At 44.8% G+C, this 22,713-nt stretch overlaps 2 protein-coding genes and 1 pseudogene across 7 annotated transcripts in view; 2 read left to right on the top strand and 1 right to left on the bottom strand.

Moving 5' to 3' along the window:
- The first annotated feature begins 1,463 nt into the window (after positions 1-1,463).
- LOC107149367 lies at positions 1,464-6,021 on the top strand (annotated as a pseudogene).
- Positions 6,022-13,069: 7,048 nt separating this feature from the next.
- Positions 13,070-17,080, top strand: Tubb2a (tubulin beta 2A class IIa). The gene is made up of 4 exons (XM_015493960.2): positions 13,070-13,229; positions 14,450-14,558; positions 14,881-14,991; positions 15,829-17,080. The coding sequence occupies exons 1-4, from the start codon at positions 13,173-13,175 to the stop codon at positions 16,887-16,889; spliced, it is 1,338 nt and encodes a 445-aa protein (XP_015349446.1). The 5' UTR covers positions 13,070-13,172; the 3' UTR covers positions 16,890-17,080.
- A 427-nt stretch (positions 17,081-17,507) lies between these two features.
- Bphl (biphenyl hydrolase like) overlaps positions 17,508-22,713 on the bottom strand; it is a 29,877-nt gene continuing 24,671 nt past the window's right edge. For 3 of the 6 annotated variants that reach the window (XM_048799720.1, XM_048799721.1, XM_048799722.1), the window contains 2 exons: positions 19,038-19,107; positions 17,508-17,907 (listed from right to left, as the gene is read on the bottom strand). In XM_048799720.1, the coding sequence (XP_048655677.1) occupies positions 17,857-17,907; positions 19,038-19,107 (121 nt within the window). In that variant the 3' untranslated portion in view covers positions 17,508-17,856. The remainder of the gene's footprint in view (positions 17,908-19,037; positions 19,108-22,713) is intronic. The other 3 variants (XM_015493965.2, XM_015493961.2, XM_015493963.2) reach the window with 1 other exon arrangement.

Genomic DNA, 22,713 nt, shown 5'->3' with positions numbered 1-22,713 from the left:
CTATTTACCTGTTGCTTTAGCATCTCTATTCTCTTTGGTAGCAGCACTGAGGTTGGTGATTCTAGTTTGGCCCAACCAGAATCCAAGCCTGGCTCAGTCTCAGGATCTATTCCAATACTCTCTTACTTTCCCTTTAGTTATTACAAATAATAATAACCAAGCAATTGGTATTATCTTGTTTCTTGTTACTTTTCATTTCCTTCTGAATCCACTGAACCCACTGTTCAGGATTTATATCCATCAATTCTAAATTCCTTTCTAAGTTCAGCCACCAATTACTCATTACAGCACAGCTCCAATTCTATACCATAGGTGACTCTGTGGCCATTCAGGAACCAAAGTTTCATCACCTCCACTCTTTCTTTTTTGCTCTCCTCTGACCACATGTTTCAGTGAGTTGGGGTGAGTCTGTTGAGTCCCATTTTGACATCAACTGTGAAACATTTTCACCAACTGTGAAGTTAGAGGGAAGAGTCCTCAAGAACATCCTTACTTCTAGCACAGATTGCAAATTCAAGGGTCCCCAAGACCATCCACAGGCTTGATAATTTGCTAGAAAGATTCACAGAACTTACTGGAAATAGTATGTTCATAGTTACGGTGTGTGTGTGTGTGTGTGTGTGTGTGTACGCATGTGTGTTTATTAGGTACATGCTAGGCAAGTACTCTGCCACTGAGCTATGTCCTCAGTCAACAGTTATAATTTTTTTTTATAGGAGAAAGATTCAAGTAAAAAGAGTGCCTTAGGCAGAGTCCAGAGGAATAACAAAGGTGGAGTTCATGGTATCTTGTGGAATCAAGGCATGTCAATGTGTGATGATATGCATAGAATATTACTAACCAGGGAAGCTCATCTGATCTTTGGTATTCAGAGTTTTTAGAGTGCCTTAGGTGCACATTTGTGGATATCCCAGTTTGTGCATCCAAACTCCATCATCAGGATACCCCTGGAGCACCTTAATCCTAGGAGTGCACGCTGTAGGCATTGTTTATCCTCATGAGAACAGACCTGGGTGTGGGGAGGCTCATACAGGCCTTAGAAGTGAATTTAAGGAAGTTTAAATAAGGAAAATCTGATACACTGGATTTGGGACATTGTCCATAAGAGAGTGGAAAGATTTGGGTGGATATTATCTCTTGAATCTCATGGGGAAGGAACTAGACAGAAAAGGAAGAAGCGTGCCTGATAGTTAGATGAGATATGATTAAAACTTAGTCTTACTAGCCCTTATCAAATCTTTAACCAGACAACCTTCTTTTCTCACCTTAACTATACTATTACTTCTGATTTAAGTTTGCCAGGCACTGGAAAATCCAAAAGGTCTACAAAAACATGTTATATTTACAAGCTGAAGCACAGAATCTCAGCACCAGAAAAGAGGTTGTGATCTTCCTTTTCCACCTGATTCTTAAGAAACCATAGAACAAGAAGGTAAGGTTTGGGAGGAAATGGAGAAAACATGATGTCGCTGGAGACCATGGATGGATACGCTTTGTCCCTGGAGCTGCTGACTGTAGACCACTTCTCAAGTTCACCAGGACTCCCATGTTGTCCATGATCTGCCAGAAGTATGGACAATCTTACCAAAGACACCAACATCACTAGAGACCTGAGGAACTCCTGTGGTCAGTCCCCAGCAACTAACTGGCATTGGCCATGATCCTGGCTTCCCAAAGGATATTGTGACTGTGTAGTCAGAAGTAATGCTGTGCATGGTCTCCATAGACCTCTCCGATGTCTCTGCCATCACCCAAAATACTCAGATTGCAAATCAGGAAATTCATCAAATCGTCACTGTCACCCTCATTTGTACATTTAACGATGCTCCAGGTCCAACATTGTAGGATCTTCACACCTAGCTCCTTTTACACCTCAAATCTTCCTTTTATTCTTAATATAACTTTTAGTACTTATTATTATTATATTCTGTGTATACCTCTCTGTAAATGCCTGATCACTGAGACCCTCTAAAACCTGACAGTATAGCAACTTATGCAACAGATGGTAGCAGGCTCCGCAGGAACAGCCAGAACGTGGAGGTTGACCCACTCAAGAGCCAACTGAACCAACCTCACCTTTGCAATGAAGGTTATTCCACCCGTGATGGCATATGATGGTAGATTTTTGTGGGTCTGAAGCAACGGAGGAATGACTAAGTGCCCTCAGTTGCCCATTTCTTACCCACTACTTTGGCTTCACCAAACCATAGTCAGAATTTATCCTTGCTTAAGGCCCCTAAAGTTTCACTTGCTCCTAAGCACTGTCCCCTTAACATCTTGGTCTCAGAATCAACTGACTGTACAGAATAATATTTCCTGTGGAAGAGACTCATTTGGCTCCCCCAGTCTCCACAAAATTTGTGTGAGACCTGCTCATCAATCCTTATTTAAAAACAACTTTATCTGTCTTTGAATACTTTTACATTACTGAGACCAGAGCATTCGGCCAATCAAAATGGTCCTTTTAATCAGTTTCTTCTTATCTAAAACTGTATTTGTTTTTATTTAACCATAAAGTCATATTGACAAGGGATTTAGATAGATTCTCTTAACATGGGCACAGTCTAGATGTGATGACATGTACACAATGATCTTCTTCCATCTGTGAGATGGAAACTGACAGCACTGTGCAGTGCTATAATTTCAGGCTGCAATAGCAGCAGGCATGGTGCATGGTTGTGGGCGGGCACCTGTACAAGGATGTCTCCTCCGTCCTTTCCTGCTGCAAGTTTACAATGGGGTTTGCAGCCTTACTGGCAGCTCCTTCCACTGTTGCCCAGTTGTAATCTCAGACTCCTTTCCAACCTAACCCATTCATTTTTCTATGGTTAGTGCCCAGAGGCCAAAATATATGTCAGTGATATAAAACTGTGCAGTTGAGAGCTGTGCCAAGGCATCCATCCCTGGATGCAGCAACATTCAGCCCTGCTGGAGTGACAGCTCCCCTGCATCCACTTCCACTCAGAAGGGGATCTGCTGTGCTCTCTCCTTCACTGTCTCTCCCAGCCTTTCAGTCTGTGACCACAATATGGCTGATGCTCTGCAGATTTCTAAGCCCCTTTGCAGCAGCTGCTGCAGGAAATGGGGGCCAGCAGCTCTCTGGTCACTGTCTAGGACTCAACTGACTATGGTAGCCCCTATTCCAAGGTCATCCTCAGTGACAGGATTCCAGACTCGGATGCGATTCCTTTTCATTTTAGTTTTGGGAGGTCATCAGCGATAAGAATAGCATCAACCCCACTGGCAGTTACCATGGAGACAGCGACCTGCAGCTAGAGAGAATCAACGTGTACTGCAATGAAGCTGCTGGTGAGTATTTGAATGTGAACCTTGCTTTCCACATGTGGGTAGAGGAAATGTCCTAGGAGCATATGAATGACAAATGCTTCTTGCATATTCATTGAAAAATACAAATTGCAAAAAAAGAAAAAGAAAGAACGAGCTTACTGGTTCCTTAAGACTCCTGCATGTTTGGCATGACTAAGCATGTTCAGCATCTCTTTTTTCTTTTTCCTCCCTTTGTGTCAAATGCTGGAATTTTCTGTAATGAATTGTGCTGTGAGAGCTCATACAGCACAGTCTTGCCCACGACTTGGTTGTCAAGCCCAGGTCTAAGCTCTTGTTCCCACAGGCAACAAGTATGTACCTCGGGCCATCCTGGTGGACCTGGAGCCTGGCACCATGGACTCAGTGAGGTCGGGACCGTTCGGCCAGATCTTCAGGCCAGACAACTTCGTGTTCGGTATGTCCTCATGGTCCATGGGAGCTGGCCAAGTGACTCACCTTCTTCCTAATAGCCACACACTTTACTGTCCTTAGAGTTAAGTGCTGAGGGGAGAGTGTGTCCACAGATAGCCCCACTCCTGGCCTAACCCGATTCAGTCTAGGGGAGGTGGTGTCTCTGGTCCCTCTGTGGACAGCTCAGAGATGAATGTCAGCCTGCAGAGACTGCAGTGGCCTCCATTACAGAGCAGCCTCCAAAGGGAAAGAACAAAGAGCAAGAAGAGCTTCAAACAGGGCTTGTGGGCTACAGGTAATTTCAAAGGTGACCACAAGTAACCACTTCAAGGAGCCAAAGGCCAGTAGCACAGCTTATGACCAAGGTGCAGACAGCTGCTTAGAGCCCCTCTTCTCTGATCCCATCCTGCCTTCCCCTTGCCTGCTTAATTGCACCGAATTAGAGTGTTTATAGAAGGTTCTGTTCTTAGTATTACAAGCATTTGAGTTTTGTTAAAGGCACCCTATTTATTCCTCATTTTTTTTTTAACTTTATCCCAGGTTTTTTCCCCCCTGAACCTTTAAAAACTTAAAAAAGTTATTTTAATTTTATTTTTAAAACTAATACATACAAATATAAAACTTGAACATATTAATGGATTACCATCTAATGTTTAATACATGTTAGATTGTGTAATGTTTAAAGAAGGTTAAACATCTTCATCTCCTCTACCTTGTATCTTTTTTTTTTTCCCAATGGTGACAACTTTCAAAATTCTTTCTTGCAGCTGTTTGAAAAGTACCAAATATTATTATCTATACACACCCTATGATCAATAGCATACCAGAGACACTGGTTTTCATCTAACTGTAACTTAGTATCCATTGATCATAATTCCCCATCCCTCCCAACCCAGTGATTTTGAAGGTCATTAGTACACTGACATTTTTTCTTTAAGTAACAAAATCATATTTGAAGAAGAATCTGCCATCTGATACTAGACCTGTCTTTTCCACCACAATCCAAATGATAGAATCCAGAATTCCTTATGTATCTGTGGCTAATATTTTCTTTTCCTCTGGCAGGCCAGAGCTGTGCAGGAAATAACCGAGCAAAGGGCCACTACACAGAGGGAGCTGAGCTGGGGGACTTGGTCCCGGTCAGGAAGGAGTCAGAGAGCTGTGACTGAAAAACCAGCCTCTACCTCAGAGCAAAGTCTGTCCAAGGAAGGGGGTGTGACCCTTGTCCTTGGAAAGACCCACAGAGCACAGACCCACCCTGCTGAGTTGTTTATCTACAAACAGGAGAGATGGTGTCCCATCAGCATGAGACAGGGAAAATACTTGGGATGCCAGATGACCCTCCCAGTAGTTTATGGTGGTTGATAACATGTTGGGAAACCATGTAGTCTAGCACGTATGCCCTTTGAACCAATCAGTTCAAATGAATCCCCCTCTTGTACTAGCCAATCACCCTTACCCAACTTGTTCCTGCCAGTGAATGTGCTAATCATGTTTTAGAGTTGTTTTATGATTTTCCCGTGGTATGTGATGATTTGCTAAGATGTGATGTATGTGAAGTCCCTGCCTTCCCCAAAGAATGTATAAAACTGCTGCAAACCCTGGGCTCAGGGCCTCTCAGCGTCACCAGTTGCTGTGTGAGTGCAGAGGACCGAGCTAGCTGGCAATAAACACCTCTTTGCTGCTTACATCCATCTTGGTCTCTGGTGGTCTTTTGGGGGGGTCCCGAATTTGAGCATAACATGACTGTCTCCAGGGCTTCCAGCTGACCCACTCTCTGGGGGGGAGGCACAGGCTCAGGCATGGGCACCCTGCTCATCAGCAGGATGGGAGAGGAGTACCCAGACCGCATCATGAACACCTTCAGCGTCATGCCCTCGCCCAAAGTGTCAGACACGGTGGCTTACAACGCCACCCTCTCTGTCCACCAGCTGGTGGAGAACACAGATGAAACCTATTCCATTGACCACGAGGCCCTGTATGACATCTGCTTCCGCACCCTGAAGCTGACCACGCCCACATATGGAGGACTTCAACCACCTGGTGTCAGCCACCATGAGCGCGGTCACCACGTGCCTGCGCTTCCCTGGCCAGCTGAATGCAGACCTGCGCAAGCTGGCAGTGAACATGGTGCCCTTCCCCCGCCTGCACTTCTTCATGCCGGGTTTCGCACCCCTGACCAGCAGGGGCAGCCAGCAGTACCGCGCCCTGACGGTGCCCGAGCTCACCCAGCAGAGGTCATGTCCTTCTCTAGCATCCCAAAACTAACAGCAGAAGGGCGGGGAGGGTGAGATATTTCTTAGCAGCTCTTCAAAAAACTAGCAAGGCTTCCTCTGAGTCACCATTATGATGAGGCCTTCGTGGTCAGACCTTCATCTTTACAGGCTTCAAGCAAGGACAATGAAACAATTGAGAACAGCTTCGGCCTTTTCCTTCAATTCTGAGTCCAATGACTGCCTAGATTAGAAAGATTCCCAAATCCTCAGAGAGGAACTGGAAATGCTCAGGTTTTGAAGAGAGCAATGGGCCAGCATGGAAACAGCAGGTCCCTGAAAGATAACAAGACAGGAATGATATGTGGAGAGCCAGCTCCAGGCACAATGACTAAAAGCCACATCTTTGGAGCTGTAAAGAAACTTTCTAGCTAATGTCTTTGTAGCAGCCATTGTTGGACAACCCCACCCCCACCCCCATATGTCTTTGTTCCTCACTCTTCATGGACATGCTGATGACTTCCCACTGCAAACAATTGTAACTTGCCCCAGGACTCATTTGCCCAGCCTGGTCAGCATCTTTGGAAGGAGGACTTGTTTAAGGACAGATTGGAGGCTAAGTAGCCCAGCATCCCTGCCTCCCTGGTGGGCCACCTCTGAATTGTTCTACCTTGTCTCTTACAGATCCCTTGGGTTGAGACCTTGCTGCCCACAGCAGTGACCTGCAGCAAACTCTTCATGGTATCACATTATTAGCAACAGAATTTGTGGCATCAAATATAGTCATCCCTTGGTATCCAAGGAGGAATGGTTCCAGAACCCTCCCAGTGGATACCAAAATCTGCAAATGCTCAAGTGCCTTATATAAAATGGTGTAATATTTGCATATAACCGGCACTTCTTGCTGTATAATGTAAATCATCTCCAGATTACCTATAACACCTGATACAATGCAAATACTGTGTAATAGTGGTTATGCTATTGTTTAGGGGATAGTGACAAGGAAGTAGTCTGTACATATTCAGTACACAATTAAAAAAATACATTTGGTTCACAATTAGTTGAACCCACAGATGGGGAACCCACAAATATGAGGAACCAACTTTTAAAAAAACAAATTTAAGCTTAAAATGATGCCTATTATCATGCCTACATAACAGTTAGGCATAAATGATGATAGACAAGAAACATCATTTCTACACAGTCAAATCAAGTACTATGGGAAACAAAGGAAGGAACCACAGAACCAGGGACAATTTGGAGTTCCTTTGAAGGTCCCCAGCCACACAAGGGAGGCCGCCTCTGTAACTTAAGTGCTCAAGGTCTAATAAACACCTTTAAAAGAAAATGAAAATCAATGTTCTTTTATAGCTGAAAAAAAATTAGCCTTCCAAATTGTAAGTGCTTCTTTCCCTAGGTCTTTCATGAGTTTACTTGCTCTCTTTGCAAAGACTGTTCTTGAGACAGTGGTGAGCAGGGTGGGGCATTGTTTAAATGCCAGCATGGGGATGGGGTGCTGGTCAGGCCCAGATTAGTTGGGAAGACCCTTAAGGAAGAACAATCAAGGCAGCAGTCACTGGGCCAGGGCCCTCTGGGGGTCTACAGCCCACCCCCCACCCCCGCCCCTTCCTGCCTGCACCTATTGCTGCAAACCTTGCCCCTGCGCACTCTCAGCAGAAGGTAGAATTATTAGGCTCTACACAGTCTAACTTGCTTCCTTGCCACAGGGAGGAAAATGTTGACGTCAACCTTTCCATAAATGCCATTTGCCTTGAAAGTGAAACAGAGCGGATCTTGGGCTCTGGAGCTTCTGGAGAAATGACCAGCACTCTTGGCACTGGCTTGGCCTGATGGAGGGCAGCAGGGCTGGCCCCACCCAGATTCCTTGGCAACCCAGATCTTGGGGAAATGTGGAAAAAGCCTGTATTCAGAGAGCAGGCAAGGAGGGACCAGACAGTTGGAAAGTACAGGAACGAGCTCCACAGAGGGTCCTGGAACTTCAAAGAACAGGCCAAATCCATGGGCAGGGAGGTACCCATTGACCTGCAGAGGTTTAGGGTTTGGCGAGTGGAGAAGATTCAAACGGAGCCTAGACTCCCCACTTAGGAGTCTGCTGCTTGTTCATTTCTACTGTAATACCTCCTTGTCGTGAACAACCTCATGCACCAGGGCTGAGGATAATAGGGAGGGAGTGTGCGATAGTACAGGGAGGAGGGAGCATTTTTACCTAATGAGAGCATCACAGAGAAAGTGATTGTGTTAGCTTTCTATTGCTGTAACAAAATGCCTGGGATAAACAACTTATAAGGAGGAAAGGCTTGTTTTGGCTCATAGTTTTGGAGGTTTCAGTCCATTGGTTTTTTTGCTTTTTGTTTTGGGACCTGTGGTGGCATGGTACGTTATGAGAGACTAATAGGGTGAAAGAAGCACTTCAAAGTTCTCCAGGAAGTGAAAGAAGAAGAGGGGCTAGGATTTCACTATCCACATCCAGGACATGCTCCAATGACCTAACTTCTTCCCACTAGGCCTTACTTCTTCTTCTTTTCTTTTAAATATCTTTATTTTGTTTGCTTATTTATTTTTTTATGTGATGCTGAGGCTCCAACTCGGGGCCTTGCATGTGCTACGTGAATGCTTTACCACTGAGCTACAACCCCAGCCCCCACAATTACATTTTTGAGGGGTAAAGCTTAAAGAGAATTTGATATCCAACCAGGAGTCGCATCTTCAATTTTGAAAGGCCCAGACTGGTATCTGTATTAAAAATGGATGTTCAGGGTGCTGGAGGTATAGCTTGGTGGTAGATCATTTGCCTAGCATGCACAAAGCCCTGGGTTCCCTCCCTGGCATAAAAAAAGGTGGCTTAAAAACATACTATCTATTCACTCTAAATTATTATTGTCATCTGATGCAAAAATTTACAAACTTAGGTGAAGTTGACATTCTAAAAGTAATGTAAATTGAGGTTCAGGTTTATACTATATTTTTATTTTATTTTATTTTAAAGAGAGAGGGAGAGAGAGAGAATTTTAATATTTATTTTCTAGTTATCGGCGGACACAACATCTTTGTTTGTATGTGGTGCTGTGGATCGAACCCGGGCCGCACACATGCCAGGCGAGCGCACTACTGCTTGAGCCACATCCCCAGCCCTATACTATATTTTTAAAAGGAAGCTTTTTAAATGCTTTTAAAGACATTCCTCCATTTTCACAGATGCTTTTTATTAAGCAGTAGTAGGTGGGGCTTCATTGTATGGGTTTAAGGGCAAGAGAAATTGGGGGTGACCAGTTCTCTGGGCCTTCTCTAAGGGGTCCAACAGATAGGATGTGAGTTTGTTTCATAAAAATGGAAATAATCTTATTGTCAGTATGGTTCTTAGGTTTTCATTATTCTGTAGAGGAAACTAAAGTTTTCAAAATCTCAAGGCCCTGCTCATTAGACTGACTAGATATATTTTAGCTACATTATGTGTGTCACCTATAAATAGGGCATCAATCAACAGTAATCCTCACCCTTAACATGCTATGTGTTCACAGGGCACTTTTCACTAGAGCATTCTCACCAGAATCCTTCCTGTTGGAGCCCTTTGAAGGCAGGTGGAGATGAAGGGCAGGCAGAGAGAAGGGTAAGATCCCAAGTCCTTCCATAAAAGACATGTGTGGGTGTGTCTTCCACTGAGAATGCATTCTCTAGTCTGAATTTTGTCATCACAGTGCCTTCGGTGTAAGAGTGATGGAGCTAAAACACTGCTGGTGATCTCAGGTCTAAAGCAGGAAATGACCTGTAGCTGGAGGATATCAGTGTCCCTTTCTATCACTTGCTCAATTGCCAGCAGAGCTGCTCTTTTTCTTTTTTTTTTTTTTTTAAGTGATCTCTGGATTTATTTTTTTTTATTATTTTTATTTGTCCTACTTAGTTGTACATGACAGCAGAATCCATTTAAGTTCATCATACACAAATGAAGCACAACATTTCAATTCTCTGGCTGAACACGGTATAGAGATGCACCATTCGTACAATCATACATGTACCTAGGGTAATGATGTCCATCTCATTCCACCATCTTTCCTACCCTCAACCTCTCCCTACCTTCCCTTTTGCTCAATCCAAAGTTTCTCTATTCTTCCCATGCCCTGCACATCATAGATCAGCATCCACTAATCAGAGAAAACATTCGACCTTTAGTTTTTGGGGATTGGCTTACTTTCATTAGCTTAATATTCTCCAGCTCCATCCATTAAACCCACAAATGCCATGATTTTCTTTTCTTTTAATGCTGAGTAATATTCCATTATGTATACATACCACAGTTTCTTTATCCATTCGTCTATTGGTGAGCATCTAGGTTGGTTCCATGGTTTAGCTACTGTGAATTCAGACCTGCTCCTTTTTAGACACCAAGACAAATAGATAAAGGGAGAGAGTGAGAGAAAACCAATTATTTTCCCCCAACACTCTTCAGATGTCTATTATAGGGAAGAAGAGAACTAGTTGGCTCTATTTCCTCCTGTTATTATCTGCTCAGTGCTGTACAAAAAGTGTTGCTTTGTGGCAGCGTGGTGGGTTGGGGTATTTACACTGGAGAGGAAAGCAGGAACTCACAGCCCTCAAATGAGTCACCTTGGGCAGGGCAGGCATTATTTGAACATCTGCATGTGTGTTTCTCTGATTATATACTAATACACATCAGGGGCGGTGCTGGGAAGGAGGAGGACAAAGAGCTAGCATGAAGAGGCGTAGGCTGGGTGGCAGGAGCAGGCATATTTGGGAAGAAAGCTCACTGCCAGCCATCCACAAAGCAGACAGTCCTCAGGTGCTAGGCCTGCCCTAATCCATGTCATCATTGTCTGTTTACTGTCTGTCTGTCACTCAATGCTCAGAGCCCATACAGTGCCTTATAGCCACACAATGTAGCAATCACAGATTTCCATTTTCCAGATATGGCAATACAGGCTCAGAGAGGTGAAGTGACCTGTTGAATGGCTTAGTCAGGAATGGCTTCAGAGTGTGTTCACTCCATGGGGTGATCAAATGCCCACCTGTTAGCAGAGCCCATGACCCCCGTAACATCACTCCCTGCCTCATTCTCTGCTTCTGTTGGCCTTAAGTTCCACCTTGAATCAAACAACAAAGTCCAACAAGCAATTATCTCCAGAAAATCTTTGTGCAACTGTGTAATCTTCAATAGTCACCAGGAGCAGGGCCATTTCTGGGGAGGTTCTGGAAGCCCCTAGCTGATGGTGAAGGGCTATGGTGTGGAATTGGAGGCAGGAGTGGAAGAAGGTAGAGGCCAAGTCCTAGAACACTGAGAATAGCACCAATGAGACAGCTGTCAAGGAGGGGCCCAGCAGCTTGTGGAGGGGAGAGAGGAGGAGTCTAGGACATCCATGCCCACCTGAGAGAAGGCACCAGGCACCTGCTCGTATCTGGGGGGATCCCAGAGGTCTGACTTCCTAAAGCAGGGCTAATGAAGACAACTTAAGGCCAAGAGTCTACTCATGGATGACTGGCTTTTCACTTCCACCTCTAATAAGGAGCAACTATGGATATAGCAAGTAGGATTCATATTTATAATGACAGCCTCACCTTGGGCTTTATGGAGGCATTTTTGCCCCATAAACTCGACCCCCTTTCATATATAGCTTCTCATTTCCTGCTCACAATGCTGGCTCCAGGGCACCTGTAATTATCATCATTTTGTATTTGGAGAAACTGGCTCTAGAGAGGAAAAGGTGGAGGCTCCTGTTCACCTGCCCCTGTTAACCATCATCTTGGAGACTAATTAGGGTTGGTGCTGACCTCATCCTGCCCAAACCTTTGAAACTCACCTGGGCTGTTGCCAAGTGAGTGGAAAGAATGTAGACTCATTCACTTACTGGCTTTGTGGCCGGTCAGGTCTTTCAGCCTTGCCTTCTGATCTGTGAAGTTGGGAAAGTAATAATGCTTATTCTAGAATAGTGCTGGTTAATAGAAATACCCATGAATATGAGCCATAACTTTTTCTAGTTTTCACAAGTTAAAAGAAATGAGTGAACTTAATTTAAAATATTTTATGTCACACAGTATACCCCCAAATCATCGTTTTGATTTCTAATCAATATTTAGTGTATTTAAAAGTCAGTAATGAAGTATGTTACACTGTTTTAACTACTAATCCCATGAAAGCCGGTATGTATTTTAAATTTACAGCACATCTCAATTCAGAGGCCTTACTTTCAAGCACTCAACAGCCACATGTCTCTAATGGCTAATGAATTCACAGGTCTGTAAGGTTCCCTGAGGATTGAAAGATCTAAAGTATGTGAGGACAGGGCTGGATGTGTGGCTCAAGTGGTAACGAGCTCGCCTGGTGTGCGCGGGGCACTGGGTTCGATCCTCAGTACCACATAAAAAATAAAATGAAGATGTTGGGTCTACTGAAAACTGAAAAATAAATATTTTAAAAAAAATTAAAAAATAAAGTATGTGAGGACATTATATTACAACGCGGCCATTATATTCCTCCTTTCTCCTCTCTCTGACACACACACACTCTGGGATTTTCCATATTTAAGAGGCCTTTACAGGGACCCAAGAGCCCAAAGCAGACATGTGATAAATCCAGCAGTAAGCACTTTTCCTAGCCCCTCCCCACCGCCTTCCTTATAGAGGTGAAAACCTACCCACCTTGCTGTCCTTGAAGACAGCTGCCCACTCAGCCCTAGTCCCATCATCCCCCACCCTCCTCCCCGCCCTGCGCCCCTCGGGGCGTTTATATCAGCCAAGATTCCCACCCAGAATAGAAAGAGAATACAGCTTGGCGTCCAGAACCCTGCCCAGGATGCAGAAGCCCTTGACGAAGAGCTGGAGACCCCACTGAAAAAGCGTCTTCAACTCTGGGATCCCTATTCCAAAAGGGAACCCCAAATGTTCTTCGCCCCTGAGAGGCGAGGACGGTGTTTGGAAGCAGCTCCTCCTCTGGTTTCGGGACCCAGATCTCCAGCCCCCCTCGGGGCTCAGGGTGGGCAGGGTGGGAGGGGGACGGGACGAGACTAAGGACCCACCCAGGGGTGCAGCTACGCCCCTGGATGGGGAGGCGGCGCCGGCAGACCGGGCCGGAGGTCTGGGCACCGNACGCATGATGCTGGCGGCGGTCTCAGCGCTGTCCGTAGCCCTCCGATTTACCGCGAGCGCACAGCTCCGAGGGCCAGCGCCACCACCCGCTCCGCCGCCGGCATCATGCGTGAGATCGTGCACATCCAGGCTGGCCAATGCGGCAACCAAATCGGCGCCAAGGTGGGCGTGCTGCTGGGGAGGGGGCCGGGAGGAGTCGCGGACCAGGGCCTGAGACCCCTAGGGTGCGGGTCGGAGGCTGGGACGGGGGCTGGGTGAGCGTGAGGAAGCCCTGGGCTGCATTCCACCCCGAGGCTTCTGGGTGGGGCCTGTGGAAGACCCAAACCTGCCGCGATGCTACGCAGCTGCGTGTGCCCTTAATCAGGACCCTTTAAATTTCCTTGGGATACAATCCTTTTGCAGGGTACAGTTGGCATTCCTCTGGGTGAATTAATTTCTGAAATTTGAATCGGGGCTACAGTAATATGTACCCATCCTTAGGCTCGTGTGAAATATAATTTGTATATTTTTGTCGTTTGAATGAAAAAAATGCAATGTCATTGAACTGACAGATGTTAGAGAAGCTTTTCTTTGGCTGTCATGTAGAAGGGTGTTAGATAAAGTCTCAACACGGGTACTGTCTAGACGTGATGACATATAACGTGATGGTTTTTCTCGTCTGCTGGGTGGCAGGTGACTACATGGGTGGGGGCTGTAATGCCTGACTGCAGTGGGGAGGCAGCAGCGGGCATGGTGCATAGTTGTGGGCGGGCGCCCTTACAAGGACGTGGTCTCTTTCAAAACCGCCATATTGCCCACCCCAACCTCCCCGCCTCCTTTTCTGCTACAAATTCACAATGGACTGTAAGTCGTCATGATGGCAAGTGTCTTCCACTGCTGCCTGGCACCTTGACAGGATCTTACCTACCGTTGCCTGCCTATTCCCTGCCAGGGTCAGTGCACAGAGGCCAATATGTAGGTCAGTGGCATAAAACTACCCTGTTGTAAGCTGCGTGGGGTTTGTGCCAGGAGTCAAGGATCCCTGGAGGCAGCTGTGGAGCAGGGGATGGGGGCGCGGCCACCTGTTTCACTGTCCTACAAGCACTTATCTAAAGATTCATCCATCAGCCAGGATGCAGTGACATTCAGCCCTACCTGAAATGACAGAGTCCCCCTGAGTCCACTTCTTCATAGAAGGAGATTTACTGTGCACTTTCCTCCAGTTTCTCTACCAGCTTTTCAGTCTGCAGCCATATTATGGCTGATACTCTGCGGATTTCCAAGCCCCTCTGCAGCAGCTGCTGCAGGAAATAGGGGCTGTAGGACCCTGATTGCTGCTGTTCCAAGTCAGCCTTGGTGACAGAATTCTATGCCAAAATGCGATTTTTTTTTTCTCATTTTAGTTTTGGGAGGTCATCAGTGATGAGCATGGCATCGACCCCACTGGCAGTTACCATGGGGACAGTGACCTGCAGCTAGAGAGAATCAACGTGTACTACAATGAAGCTGCTGGTGAGTATTTGAATGTGAACCTTGCTTTCCACATGTGGGTAGAGGAAATGTCCTAGGAGCATATGAATGACAAATGCTTCTTGCATATTCATTGAAAAATACAAATTGCAAAAAAAGAAAAAGAAAGAACGAGCTTACTGGTTCCTTAAGACTCCTGCATGTTTGGCATGACTAAGCATGTTCAGCATCTCTTTTTTCTTTTTCCTCCCTTTGTGTCAAATGCTGGAATTTTCTGTAATGAATTGTGCTGTGAGAGCTCATACAGCACAGTCTTGCCCACGACTTGGTTGTCAAGCCCAGGTCTAAGCTCTTGTTCCCACAGGCAACAAGTATGTACCTCGGGCCATCCTGGTGGACCTGGAGCCTGGCACCATGGACTCAGTGAGGTCGGGACCGTTCGGCCAGATCTTCAGGCCAGACAACTTCGTGTTCGGTATGTCCTCATGGTCCATGGGAGCTGGCCAAGTGACTCACCTTCTTCCTAACAGCCACACACTTTACTGTCCTTAGAGTTAAGTGCTGAGGGGAGAGTGTGTCCACAGATAGCCCCACTCCTGGCCTAACCCGATTCAGTCTAGGGGAGGTGGTGTCTCTGGTCCCTCTGTGGACAGCTCAGAGATGAATGTCAGCCTGCAGAGACTGCAGTGGCCTCCTTTACAGAGCAGCCTCCAAAAGGAAAGAACAAAGAGCAAGAAGAGCTTCAAACAGGGCTTGTGGGCTACAGGTAATTTCAAAGGTGACCACAAGTAACCACTTCAAGGAGCCAAAGGCCAGTAGCACAGCTTATGACCAAGGTGTAGACAGCTGCTTAGAGCCCCTCTTCTGTGATCCCATCCTGCCTTCCCCTTGCCTGCTTAATTGCACCTAATTAGAGTGTTTACAGAAGGTCTGTTCTTAATATTACAAGCACGTGGTTTTGTTGAATATGTCTTCAACTTGCTTTTTTACCTTAGTATGAATGCTAGGGTTTTTGAAGGTCACTGATAACTGAACTTTTTTCCTTAACAAAAAGTAAGGTAACAGGGCTGAGGTCGTGACTTAGTGGTAGAGTGCTTGCCTCACATGAGTTAAATTCTCAGTGCCACATATAAATAAATGAATAAAATAAAGGTCCATCAACAACTGAAAAAAATAATTTAAAAAAATAAGGTAACAAGCAAATCTAAAAGACTATCTAAAAGTTATCTAAGACTAGTTCTACCTTTTCTACCACATAAGGAATCCAAAATTCCTTATGGGTCTGGGCTAATATTTTCTTTTCCTCTGGCAGGCCAGAGCGGTGCAGGAAATAACTGGGCAAAGGGCCACTACACTGAGGGAGCCGAGCTGGTGGACTCGGTCCTGGACGTGGTCAGGAAGGAGTCAGAAAGCTGTGACTGTCTCCAGGGCTTCCAGCTGACCCACTCTCTGGGGGGAGGCACCGGCTCAGGCATGGGCACCCTGCTCATCAGCAAGATCCGAGAGGAGTACCCAGACCGCATCATGAACACCTTCAGCGTCATGCCCTCGCCCAAAGTGTCAGACACGGTGGTAGAGCCCTACAACGCCACCCTCTCTGTCCACCAGCTGGTGGAAAACACAGATGAAACCTATTCCATCGACAACGAGGCCCTGTATGACATCTGCTTCCGCACCCTGAAGCTGACCACGCCCACATATGGAGACCTCAACCACCTGGTGTCAGCCACCATGAGCGGGGTCACCACGTGCCTGCGTTTCCCTGGCCAGCTGAATGCAGACCTGCGCAAGCTGGCAGTGAACATGGTGCCCTTCCCCCGCCTGCACTTCTTCATGCCGGGTTTCGCGCCCCTGACCAGCAGGGGCAGCCAGCAGTACCGCGCCCTGACGGTGCCCGAGCTCACCCAGCAGATGTTCGACTCCAAGAACATGATGGCCGCCTGTGACCCGCGCCACGGCCGCTACCTGACCGTGGCTGCCATCTTCCGAGGCCGCATGTCCATGAAGGAGGTGGACGAGCAGATGCTCAACGTGCAGAACAAGAACAGCAGCTACTTCGTGGAGTGGATCCCCAACAACGTGAAGACGGCCGTGTGCGACATCCCACCGCGGGGCCTCAAGATGTCCGCCACCTTCATCGGCAACAGCACGGCCATCCAGGAGCTGTTCAAGCGCATCTCGGAGCAGTTCACGGCCATGTTCCGGCGCAAGGCCTTCCTGCACTGGTACACGGGCGAGGGCATGGACGAGATGGAGTTCACCGAGGCCGAGAGCAACATGAACGACCTGGTGTCCGAGTACCAGCAGTACCAGGACGCCACTGCTGACGAACAGGGGGAGTTCGAGGAGGAGGAGGGCGAGGACGAGGCTTAAGAACTTCTTAAATAAATTGTGCATCCTTAGTGAACTACTGTTGTCCTCCAGCATGGTCTATTGGTATACTATGGTGCTCAGTTTTGCCTCTGTCAGAAATTCACTGTTGATGTGATAATGTGGATCTCCTCTAAAAATGACAGTATTGTCTGTTAAGATATCTATACTAATAAAAAAGCATGTGTATAAAACCTGTGACATTTATTTTCTCTTTAGATAATTTATTTTTCCCCTAAATTTTCTGAGATACAAAGTTTGAGAGTTTACTCTTATCAGTAAGGTAAGATTTGATTCACTGCTCTTAATTAATAGCATTTCTTATATTTTGGTAGAGATGAAAACACGTGTTTTTTCATCTTCACCGGCCCAGAATGTCAAAATAAATGAAGCTTGCAAAAGTGATCAAGGAGTGCAGTGTGGGGATGAGGCAAACCTTCCCTTTTTTGGTACGGTTCCAATTCCTAGTGAATCTCTAGAATAGAGGTCTTAGGTAAGGATTTTCTTGTTTTTGTTCTTTTTGGACAATGTGATAAAGACAAATACAGCTTTATTTCTTAAATAAATTGTATGCCATAAATTCAAGATATCATAAAATAGCAGATATGAACACTACAAAACTTCCCCTTAAAGTTTATTTGAAAATAAATTATGTCAGGAATTTACTTGACAATGATAGAAACTCACAAGTTAATGTTTAAAAATAAGATTTCATCTTTATAATTATTAAAGCTAGAAGCTGCTGTCCATAGTCATTCCTGTTTGCTTACAATCACATTGTTGGGTGGGTAGAGAGCCTGGGAAGACAGGTGAACTGAGCTGTGATATAAAGCAGGGAGTTTCCAAGCTTCAGGACATTATGTTAACAGGCAGTGACATGTTCAAGCCCCATGCTAAGGAACCACCAAGACACAAAAGTTCTGAGGGGCGTTTTCATTGTAAGAAGTCTTCTGCTAACTTGTTGAATTCATTAGCAAAACGTAAATGCAGGTTGTGTTTGCCTTCTGGCATAAGATGTAACCTTAAAAAAAAAAAAAAAGCTTCTGATTAATGGTACACTATTTAAAAGTCCCTTCATCCCAACATTTCAGGAAAACATATTTTACTACTGCTGTATATTTTTCTCTGACTGCTACTGGGGAGGTGTAAAGTAAGAGTAGACACTTTCCATGAATATGGACATAGGGTGAACCCCCCCCCCCCAGGTTCTGACCACTATGAAGGTTAACTGTAATTACTTAATAGTGACAGAAACCCATGGTATTTGGAAAGACATCAGGAAACAAATAGTATGACTGGAAAACACGATGGTGAAGGTGACACAGTGGTTACTCAAAAAATCCAGCTGGGCTGGGATGTAGCTCAGTGGTAGAATACTTGCCTACCATGCATGAAACCCTGGGTTTGATCCCCAGCACTAATCAATCAATCAATCAATCAAATTCCACTTTAATAAAGTTGATTTTAAGAGAGAAGGTTGTAAAGATATTTTTTAAAGTTTTTTTTTTTTTTTTTTAAAAGGAGATGTCCAGAAACCATGGGGTCTGGGTGGGTGTATCTTAGGGTATCCATGTAGCTGGAAAAACAAATCAGAATTCACAGCTGCCTTTCAAGGTTCCAAGTCATCCTGTCAGTTTTGGAGTACTGAGCAAATAAGCCTGAATACAGTTACCAGACAAATGGCAAAATTCCTTAGGACGGCCAGGACAGCAGGGCCCAAGTCCGCAGCCCTGCATTCAGAGCCACTTGAGCAGCTGTCACACCCTGTCTTGGTAGCCACCCACTGTCCTTGTAATGCTTCTTCCTTTCAATAGGATTTTGTTGAAAGGAGACTGATTTGCAATTTCTTGAAAAAAGACAATTTTCTGAGTACACTAGCTACCAAAGTAGCTAATCATAAATATTTTAAACAAAGCTTCTAGGATATAAGCACAAGTTTAAGACATTTTGTCTACAATGACAACTGGATTTTAAAAGGAATACACAGCGAGCAAAACTCCAGTTACCATACTATTTAGAGCTCCAATCGTTCAGCACCAGGGGGCTAAGAACTCTCAGTGGGCACTAGGGAGGATGGGTGGGGAAGGGAATTGTCCCTGGAAGACGTTGGCTCTCGGGCTGGGGATGTGGCTCAAGTGGTAGCGCGCTCGCCTGGCATGCGTGCGGCCCGGGTTTGATCCTCAGCACCACATACAAACAAAGATGATGTATCCGCCGAAAACTAAAAAAAAATAATTATTAAAAAAAAAAAGAAAAAAAAAGATGTTGGCTCTCTTGCAACTCAGCCAAGGGAGCCTAAGACAACCAACTAGAAAGGTAGAATGTTGACATCTTTTGAAAGTTCTTGGAAGGCTAATAATGCTATTAATCACTAGAACACTCTAAATTCAATTTTAATGCTGTTCAGAAAAGAATCAGCCCCCACAACAACCCCAAAGAGAGGATCCAGTTGCCCTACACAAGAAATGCGGCCTTCAGGGGATGCTCAAAGCCTCTGTTTTTAGGAGAAGGAAAGAACCAGTTGCCAAGGATGTTGAAAGGCAATAAAAAGGTAGTTTAGGCCAAAATACATCCCCTGATGTGTATTCTGAGGCAGAGCCCCAAATGGCCAAACTTGAAGTCCTCTTCAGTAACTGTCCAACAGTCACATGGCTACCCTGTTTTTACAATTTGTTCATTCCTATAAGGAAGGAAAGAGATACCAGCTGTGCAGTCTTTCTACTAATGCTCTAGTTCTTGGGGAAATAAAAACTGGGTCCTCTTCACTAATAAACATGGGAGACCTGCTCTGGATACCAGATGGGTGGGCAGGTGGATGGATAGATGGATAGATGGATGGGTGAGTGGATAGGTGAGTGAATGGATACATGGATGGATGGATGAACAAAAAAATGAAAATATAAAAAAATTATTTTTACCCTTAATACCTTTTGGGAACTATTTTGAGGTTCTTAGTATACCTCCCTCCTTTACAAAGGACACAAAATTTGCTCTACAGGAAACCTGTCTTCTGTTCCTCTTTGGGAAGAGGATTACAACACAAAGGTGTAAATATTGGCTGTCAAGGGCATGGAACAATTGTACCCCTAACCTTACTCTTACCCAGATAACAAAAGGATCTAATTACATGTCCCCTGGACAGTGATTTTCAAATAATCACATTCTCCAGGAAACTGGTATGAAATACTCTACCACTAAACACATGGCTGAGTTGGAAATGAAGGGGCTTCAGTGGGTGGGCATAAATTCCTATTCACTAGGGCAGGTTATACATCATATTTGGAACCTTTAGAAAGAGAGACATAATTCTAGATCTTTTAGGGAATTAGAAGCTGTCTAACCTGACAGGGTGAGTCCAGAGGTCACCTTATCTCTGCTTAATATAGTCCTGGGTGACGCTGGCATGGGTGTGACACTAGCCTTACCATGTTAGCTTTCCTTCCCACTCTCAGCTCTTTTGGTTTCCATATTGAACTGTGAGAACTATAGATAGTGACAAGGCTATAAGAAATGTCTGCTGGGTGTCTTTGCTTTGGATGAAGTGTGATAGAACTTTCAGTTGTTTACAAACCTATAAAATTGCCAGGAACAATGTGAACACTTCTACTTTCATTAGAAAACAAAGGAATTGCTGATTCTTTGAAAGAGGATCTTTTCCATTATGAAAGTAGACAGCAAGATGGCTGTAGGGAGGCCTTGTCACTACACTACTCCTTCCAAGGTCATGCAAACCTGGTTGCCCATAACAGCTCCTTCTAGAATGCCCTAAAAAAAAGGTAATGTCAGCTGGCTGCAAGCTCCTTTCAGCTGGTAAAGCTGGGATTGGGCAAGGCCAACTTTACTCAACGAGGCATTTGGGAATGATAGGTGAACATCTCACTAAGAAGTTCCTTTGCTCAAATGCAATCATGTCTCAAGTATTAGGAAGAAAGGGAACTGCTTCAGAGGCTGGTTTTTGGGCAATGCTGCAGCTTGAAGTGGACCACTGCTACTAGGTCGGCTGGATTGATGCTTTTACATGGCTTATGGAGGACAAAGTCTTTCCAAATCTGCTGGGACTCCAGGAATCTGGCTGGGGCCTTCTGACTGTAGTGAAAGCTTTCTTTCCATGGCAGCTGGATGTAAATGAGAGGTGCCATCAATGGATTAAAAAACACATGCAAAGAAAATATTATAAATCAAAAATTCCATTTAAGGAGCTGAGGATGTGGCTCAAGCGGTAATGAGCTCGCCTGGCATGCACAGGGCACTGGGTTCGATTCTCAGCACCACAAAAAATTAAAAAAAGATGTTGTGTCCACCGAAAACTGAAAAATAAATATTAAAAAAAATCTCTCTCTCTCTTTAAAAGAAGAATCCATTTAATACATTTCTCCTATCTATCCTACCCTATATCATAGCTTAGGCTAGCCTACCTTAAATATGTTTAGTATAATTACATTAGCCTACAGTTGATCAAAATCATCTAACACCAAGTCTGTTTTATAATAAAGTGTTGAACATCTCATGTAAATGAATGTAAGTGAAAACAGAATGTATTGTAAAGTTGAAAACCTAAGCTGAACCATGGGTAAGCCAGGGACCATCTATAAATCTCTGTCACTTTTTCATGGCAGCCCTAGCTGATATACATCCTGAATACACACTTGGCTTGACCTAGCTGTGTAGTCACATCCTCTTCTGAGTAGGCCCAGCCCTGCTGCTTCCCAGGGGCTATAAACCCTGACCCTAGAGTTTGATGGGTGTCAACCTCTGCTCAACAAGAATCTCTGAAAGTGAACTGAGGGTGGCCTCACAGGTAATGCCATGCTTGGTAACAGGAGGTTGTCACATAGAGGCCTGTGGACCAGACACATGGTAAGCAGTGTCAGCACTTTCCTATCTAGGAGGGAGCTCTGGACATACAGGGGGTATCCAGGGGCTGGGCCCGGTACAGAACATGAAGGGCAGGGTTGCCCACTGCTGCTGTGATCAGAGCAGCTCTCACTGTGTTTTGCATATTAGCCTTTGCATAAGAGTTTGTTAGGGGGAGGGATTCAGCTGCCTAAAAACAAACATTTAAAACCATAAATTTGAATTCTCTGTAAGGCCTCTTTACTTCCACACGACTTTATGATTCCTCTCTCACAAAAAGAGAAAAGCAAAAGAGGAGGAGACAAATAAACATAAGCTGGAAGCAGGCCTCTCCCGAGAAGGGAAGGCAGCTTGGTGTTTACGTCACATACAATATGTATTCCTTGGTAAAAATCTGTGAAGGCATAGGCTATGCCGTCAAGTGTAACTAAACATGCACCTGGCAAGGCAGGGAAAAATCAGGTTCACCAGAAGCTTGCAATGCTATGCTGCTTCCCTATTGTCAGATTCTGGAGCACAGAATCACAGTAGGATTTTGGTACTCAAGAAATGCATCTTCTTTTTGTGGGCTCCTAAATAACCAGTTGTAGTCTAGGTAGGTTCATGACCAATATAAAGTGCTCTTTTTAGTGGAGAAAGTAGAAAATACAGGCCAGTTTTAGATAATAATTGTTAATAACATTTACCTTTAGCACATTGATTCCAAAGAATAGTGCTGTAAGAAAATGATCTTCCACAAGTCTACTGAAGCAGCTAATAAATGCATGGTAAGGGTGTATTCTCTCCCATATTGATATATTCTGTTGCTAGGAGATGGGTCTGGAATAGAATTACTAAACTAAACTATTTTGCTTTTACTTTTATTGAACCTGGCTTTTTAAGGGGACACATTGCATTTACTATAGGTGTCAGTGTGAAAAATACCTATCATTTCTGAAGCTGAAGTTAGAAAACAATTAACCAGGCCACTCAG

This window comes from Marmota marmota, unplaced genomic scaffold (genome assembly GCF_001458135.2).
Source record: "Marmota marmota marmota unplaced genomic scaffold, marMar, whole genome shotgun sequence".
NCBI lineage: Eukaryota > Metazoa > Chordata > Mammalia > Rodentia > Sciuridae > Marmota > Marmota marmota.
Note: the sequence above shows the minus strand (reverse complement) of the source record. Positions and strands in the feature narration are given on the sequence as shown.

What these genes read in the sequence shown, in the direction of transcription:
- Tubb2a (XM_015493960.2), top strand. Translation starts at nt 13,173, where the DNA reads ATGCGTGAGATCGTGCACATCCAGGCTGGCCAATGCGGCAACCAAATC. An exon ending in GCAACCAAATCGGCGCCAAG is followed by an intron (nt 13,230 to 14,449) that starts GTGGGCGTGCTG and finishes TTCTCATTTTAG; the next exon opens with TTTTGGGAGGTCATCAGTGA. An exon ending in GCCAGACAACTTCGTGTTCG is followed by an intron (nt 14,992 to 15,828) that starts GTATGTCCTCAT and finishes TTCCTCTGGCAG; the next exon opens with GCCAGAGCGGTGCAGGAAAT.